Source organism: Oncorhynchus keta, unplaced genomic scaffold (genome assembly GCF_023373465.1).
Source record: "Oncorhynchus keta strain PuntledgeMale-10-30-2019 unplaced genomic scaffold, Oket_V2 Un_contig_5319_pilon_pilon, whole genome shotgun sequence".
NCBI lineage: Eukaryota > Metazoa > Chordata > Actinopteri > Salmoniformes > Salmonidae > Oncorhynchus > Oncorhynchus keta.
In genome coordinates, this window is record NW_026288228.1 from 70,001 (window position 1) to 76,387 (window position 6,387).

General features: G+C 46.0%; 1 protein-coding gene and 1 long non-coding RNA gene across 5 annotated transcripts in view; one reads left to right on the forward strand and one right to left on the reverse strand.

The window, feature by feature from the left end:
* Positions 1 to 775, reverse strand: part of LOC127925217 (FERM, ARHGEF and pleckstrin domain-containing protein 1-like) — a gene marked incomplete at its 3' end in the record, with an annotated part of 70,349 nt that extends 69,574 nt beyond the window's left edge. The window contains exon 1 of the mRNA XM_052510096.1: positions 690 to 775. Coding sequence (XP_052366056.1) covers positions 690 to 775 — 86 coding nt within the window. The remainder of the gene's footprint in view (positions 1 to 689) is intronic.
* Positions 776 to 800: 25 nt separating this feature from the next.
* LOC127925216 (uncharacterized) lies at positions 801 to 3,306 on the forward strand. Of its 4 annotated transcripts, none has more exons than XR_008120106.1 (4): positions 801 to 1,028; positions 2,107 to 2,196; positions 2,535 to 2,594; positions 2,925 to 3,306. It is a non-coding gene; the product is annotated as an uncharacterized LOC127925216 (long non-coding RNA). The 4 variants fall into 4 exon arrangements; XR_008120105.1 differs by having other exon boundaries at positions 2,955 to 3,306; XR_008120107.1 differs by having other exon boundaries at positions 801 to 968; positions 2,955 to 3,306.
* Positions 3,307 to 6,387: the final 3,081 nt, after the last annotated feature.

Genomic DNA, 6,387 nt, shown 5'->3' on the forward strand with positions numbered 1-6,387 from the left:
ATAACATTGAGTCTCGTCCCTCAACAGCCTTGGTTTCTCAAATGACTGCCTCGCCTGGTTCACTAACTACTTCTCAGATAGAGTTCAGTGTGTCAAATCGGAGGGCCTGTTGTCCGGACCTCTGGCTGTCTCTATGGGGGTGCCACAGGGTTCAATTCTCAGGCCGACTCTTTTCTCTCTATACATCAATGATGTTGCTCTTGCTGCTGGTGATTCTCTGATCCACCTCTACGCAGACGACACCATTCTGTATACTTCTGGCCCTCCGTTGGACACTTAACAACAAGCTTCAATGCCATACAACACTCCTTCCGCTAGTAAAACGAAATGCATGTTCTTCAAACGATTGCTGCCTCTACCTGCCCGCCCGACTAGCATCACTACTCTGGACGGTTCTGACTTAGAATATGTGGGCAACTACAAATACTCACTGTGTCTCATCCCTCAACAGTAGGTTACACTGTGTCTCGTCCTTCAACAGTAGGTTACACTGTGTCTCGTCCTTCAACAGTAGGTTACACTGTGTCTCGTCCTTCAACAGTAGGTTACACTGTGTCTCGTCCCTCAACAGTAGGTTACACTGTGTCTCGTCCTTCGACAGTAGGTTACACTGTGTCTCGTCCCTCAACAGTAGGTTACACTGTGTCTCGTCCTTCAACAGTAGGTTACACTGTGTCTCGTCCCTCAACAGTAGGTTACACTGCGTCTCGTCCTTCAACAGTAGGTTACACTGCGTCTCGTCCTTCAACAGTAGGTTACACTGTGTCTCGTCCATCAACAAACAGTAGGTCACACTGCGTCTCGTCCTTCAACAGTAGGTTACACTGCGTCTCGTCCTTCAACAGTAGGTTACACTGTGTCTCGTCCTTCAACAGTAGGTTACACTGTGTCTCGTCCTTCAACAGTAGGTTACACTGTGTCTCGTCCCTCAACAGTAGGTTACACTGTGTCTCGTCCTTCAACAGTAGGTTACACTGTGTCTCGTCCCTCAACAGTAGGTTACACTGTGTCTCGTCCTTCAACAGTAGGTTACACTGTGTCTCGTCCCTCAACAGTAGGTTACACTGTGTCTCGTCCTTCAACAGTAGGTTACACTGCGTCTCGTCCCTCAACAGTAGGTTACACTGTGTCTCGTCCTTCAACAGTAGGTTACACTGTGTCTCGTCCTCAACAGTAGGTTACACTGCGTCTCGTCCTTCAACAGTAGGTTACACTGTGTCTCGTCCTTCAACAGTAGGTTACACTGTGTCTCGTCCATCAACAAACAGTAGGTCACACTGCGTCTCGTCCTTCAACAGTAGGTTACACTGTGTCTCGTCCTTCAAACAGTAGGTTACACTGCGTCTCGTCCTTCAACAGTAGGTTACACTGTGTCTCGTCCTCAACAGTAGGTTACACTGTGTCTCGTCCCTCAACAGTAGGTTACACTGTGTCTCGTCCTTCAACAGTAGGTTACACTGTGTCTCGTCCCTCAACAGTAGGTTACACTGTGTCTCGTCCTCAACAGTAGGTTACACTGTGTCTCGTCCTCAACAGTAGGTTACACTGTGTCTCGTCCCTCAACAGTAGGTTACACTGTGTCTCGTCCTTCAACAGTAGGTTACACTGCGTCTCGTCCTTCAACAGTAGGTTACACTGTGTCTCGTCCTTCAACAGTAGGTTACACTGTGTCTCGTCCTTCAACAGTAGGTTACACTGTGTCTCGTCCTTCAACAGTAGGTTACACTGTGTCTCGTCCCTCAACAGTAGGTTACACTGTGTCTCGTCCTTCAACAGTAGGTTACACTGTGTCTCGTCCTCAAACAGTAGGTTACACTGTGTCTCGTCCTTCAACAGTAGGTTACACTGTGTCTCGTCCTTCAACAGTAGGTTACACTGTGTCTCGTCCTCAACAGTAGGTTACACTGTGTCTCGTCCTCAACAGTAGGTTACACTGTGTCTCGTCCTCAACAGTAGGTTACACTGTGTCTCGTCCTTCAACAGTAGGTTACACTGTGTCTCGTCCTTCAACAGTAGGTTACACTGTGTCTCGTCCCTCAACAGTAGGTTACACTGTGTCTCGTCCCTCAACAGTGGGTTACACTGCGTCTCGTCCTTCGACAGTAGGTTACACTGTGTCTCGTCCCTCAACAGTAGGTTACACTGCGTCTCGTCCTTCAACAGTAGGTTACACTGTGTCTCGTCCTTCAACAGTAGGTTACACTGTGTCTCGTCCTTCAACAGTAGGTTACACTGCGTCTCGTCCTTCAACAGTAGGTTACACTGCGTCTCGTCCTTCAACAGTAGGTTACACTGTGTCTCGTCCTTCAACAGTAGGTTACACTGCGTCTCGTCCTTCAACAGTAGGTCACACTGCGTCTCGTCCTTCAACAGTAGGTTACACTGTGTCTCGTCCTTCAACAGTAGGTTACACTGTGTCTCGTCCTTCAACAGTAGGTTACACTGCGTCTCATCCATCAACAGTAGGTTACACTGTGTCTCAGTGTCTCGTCCCTCAACAGTAGGTTACACTGTGTCTCATCCCTCAACAGTAGGTTACACTGTGTCTCGTCCTTCAACAGTAGGTTACACTGCGTCTCGTCCCTCAACAGTAGGTTACACCGCGTCTCGTCCTTCAACAGTAGGTTACACCGTGTCTCGTCCCTCAACAGTAGGTTACACTGTGTCTCGTCCCTCAACAGTAGGTTACACTGTGTCTCGTCCTTCAACAGTAGGTTACACTGTGTCTCGTCCCTCAACAGTAGGTTACACTGTGTCTCGTCCCTCAACAGTAGGTTACACTGTGTCTCGTCCCTCAACAGTAGGTTACACTGTGTCTCGTCCCTCAACAGTAGGTTACACTGTGTCTCGTCCCTCAACAGTAGGTTACACTGTGTCTCGTCCCTCAACAGTAGGTTACACTGTGTCTCGTCCCTCAACAGTAGGTTACACTGTGTCTCGTCCCTCAACAGTAGGTTACACTGTGTCTCGTCCCTCAACAGTAGGTTACACTGTGTCTCGTCCCTCAACAGTAGGTTACACTGCGTCTCGTCCTTCAACAGTAGGTTACACTGTGTCTCGTCCTTCAACAGTAGGTTACACTGTGTCTCGTCCCTCAACAGTAGGTTACACTGCGTCTCGTCCCTCAACAGTAGGTTACACTGCGTCTCGTCCCTCAACAGTAGGTTACACTGCGTCTCGTCCCTCAACAGTAGGTTACACTGCGTCTCGTCCCTCAACAGTAGGTTACACTGTGTCCCCTCTTCTCTTTTTATTAGAACTGCAGAAGATACAAACACAGGAAGGAGGCTTCTGACTTCCTGTCACACTTCCTGTTACTGTTTGTTTTGGCCTCTGAGTTGTAGGATACGCTGGACTCAGGAGACCTTGACCACTTTAAACACCAGGAAAGAAAAGCATTGTAACTCTACAGAATGTTGAAGTTCTATTCCCTTTGATGGTTCAGAGTGTGGTGAGAGGAAGAAGACTTGTCCACTCTTACCGTGTCAGCTCCTCCAGCAGCTGTGTGTGGTCAGGAGGGAAGAACTTCACCACAAAACGAAGGATGGTGTTCTTAGGGCCTGTGGAGGGAGAGACGAGAGAGAGAGAGAGAGACGAGAGAGAGAGAGAGACGAGAGAGAGAGAGAGAGAGACGAGAGAGAGAGAGAGAGAGAGAGAGAGAGAGAGAGAGAGAGACGAGAGAGAGAGAGAGAGAGAGAGAGAGAGAGAGAGAGAGAGACGAGAGAGAGACGAGAGAGAGAGAGAGAGAGAGAGAGACGAGAGAGAGACGAGAGAGAGTTAAAAAGGGTTGTCCTCTCAGTACTATACAGGGCTGTCCTCTCAGTACTATATTCCACTAGTACTATACAGGGCTGTCCTCTCAGTACTATATTCCACTAGTACTATACAGGGCTGTCCTCTCAGTACTATATTCCACTAGTACTATACAGGGCTGTCCTCTCAGTACTATATTCCACTAGTACTATACAGGGATGTCCTCTCAGTACTATATTCCACTAGTACTATACAGGGCTGTCCTCTCAGTACTATATTCCACTAGTACTATACAGGGATGTCCTCTCAGTACTATATTCCACTAGTACTATACAGGGCTGTCCTCTCAGTACTATATTCCACTAGTACTATACAGGGATGTCCTCTCAGTACTATATTCCACTAGTACTATACAGGGCTGTCCTCTCAGTACTATATTCCACTAGTACTATACAGGGCTGTCCTCTCAGTACTATATTCCACTAGTACTATACAGGGCTGTCCTCTCAGTACTATATTCCACTAGTACTATACAGGGATGTCCTCTCAGTACTATATTCCACTAGTACTATACAGGGCTGTCCTCTCAGTACTATATTCCACTAGTACTATACAGTGCTGTCCTCTCAGTACTATATTCCACTAGTACTATACAGGGCTGTCCTCTCAGTACTATATTCCACTAGTACTATACAGTGCGGTCCTCTCAGTACTATATTCCACTAGTACTATACAGGGCTGTCCTCTCAGTACTATATTCCACTAGTACTATACGGGGTTGTCCTCTCAGTACTATATACCACAAGTACTATACAGGGTTGTCCTCTCAGTACTATATTCAACTAGTACTATACAGTGCGGTCCTCTCAGTACTATATTCCACTAGTACTATACGGGGTTGTCCTCTCAGTACTATATACCACAAGTACTATACGGGGTTGTCCTCTCAGTACTATATTCCACTAGTACTATACAGGGTTGTCCTCTCAGTACTATACAGGGTTGTCCTCTCAGTACTATATACCACTAGTACTATACAGGGCTGTCCTCTCAGTACTATATTCCACTAGTACTATACAGTGCGGTCCTCTCAGTACTATATTCAACTAGTACTATACAGGGTTGTCCTCTCAGTACTATATACCACTAGTACTATACAGGGCGTTCCTCTTAGTACTATATACCACTAGTACTATACAGGACTGTCCTCTCAGTACTATATTCAACTAGTACTATACAGTGCGGTCCTCTCAGTACAATATTCCACTAGTACTATACAGGGCTGTCCTCTCAGTACTATATACCACTAGTACTATACAGGGTTGTCCTCTCAGTACTATATTCAACTAGTACTATACAGGGTTGTCCTCTCAGTACTATATTCCACTAGTACTATACAGGGCGGTCCTCTCAGTACTATATTCCACTAGTACTATACAGGGCGGTCCTCTCAGTACTATACAGGGCTGTCCTCTCAGTACTATATACCACTAGTACTATACAGGGCGGTCCTCTCAGTACTATATTCCACTAGTACTATACAGGGATGTCCTCTCAGTACTATATACCACTAGTACTATACAGGGCTGTCCTCTCAGTACTTTATTCCACTAGTACTATACAGGGCTGTCCTCTCAGTACTATATTCCACTAGTACTATACAGGGCGGTCCTCTCAGTACTATATTCCACTAGTACTATACAGGGCGGTCCTCTCAGTACTATACAGGGCTGTCCTCTCAGTACTATATTCCACTAGTACTATACAGGGCTGTCCTCTCAGTACTATATTCCACTAGTACTATACAGGGCTGTCCTCTCAGTACTATATTCCACTAGTACTATACAGGGCGGTCCTCTCAGTACTATATTCCACTAGTACTATACAGGGCTGTCCTCTCAGTACTATATTCCACTAGTACTATACAGGGTTGTCCTCTCAGTACTATATTCCACTAGTACTATACAGTATTGTCCTCTCAGTACTATACAGGGCTGTCCTCTCAGTACTATATTCCACTAGTACTATACAGTATTGTCCTCTCAGTACTATACAGTATTGTCCTCTCAGTACTATACAGGGTTGTCCTCTCAGTACTATACAGGGTTGTCCTCTCAGTACTATACAGGGTTGTCCTCTCAGTACTATACAGGGTTGTCCTCTCAGTACTATACAGGGTTGTCCTCTCAGTACTATACAGGGTTGTCCTCTCAGTACTATACAGGGTTGTCCTCTCAGTACTATACAGGGTTGTCCTCTCAGTACTATACAGGGTTGTCCTCTCAGTACTATACAGGGCTGTCCTCTCAGTACTATATTCCACTAGTACTATACAGTATTGTCCTCTCAGTACTATACAGGGTTGTCCTCTCAGTACTATATTCCACTAGTACTATACAGTATTGTCCTCTCAGTACTATACAGGGTTGTCCTCTCAGTACTATATTCCACTAGTACTATACAGTATTGTCCTCTCAGTACTATATTCCACTAGTACTATACAGGGTTGTCCTCTCAGTACTATATTCCACTAGTACTATACAGTATTGTCCTCTCAGTACTATATTCCACTAGTACTATACAGGGTTGTCCTCTCAGTACTATATTCCACTAGTACTATACAGGGTTGTCCTC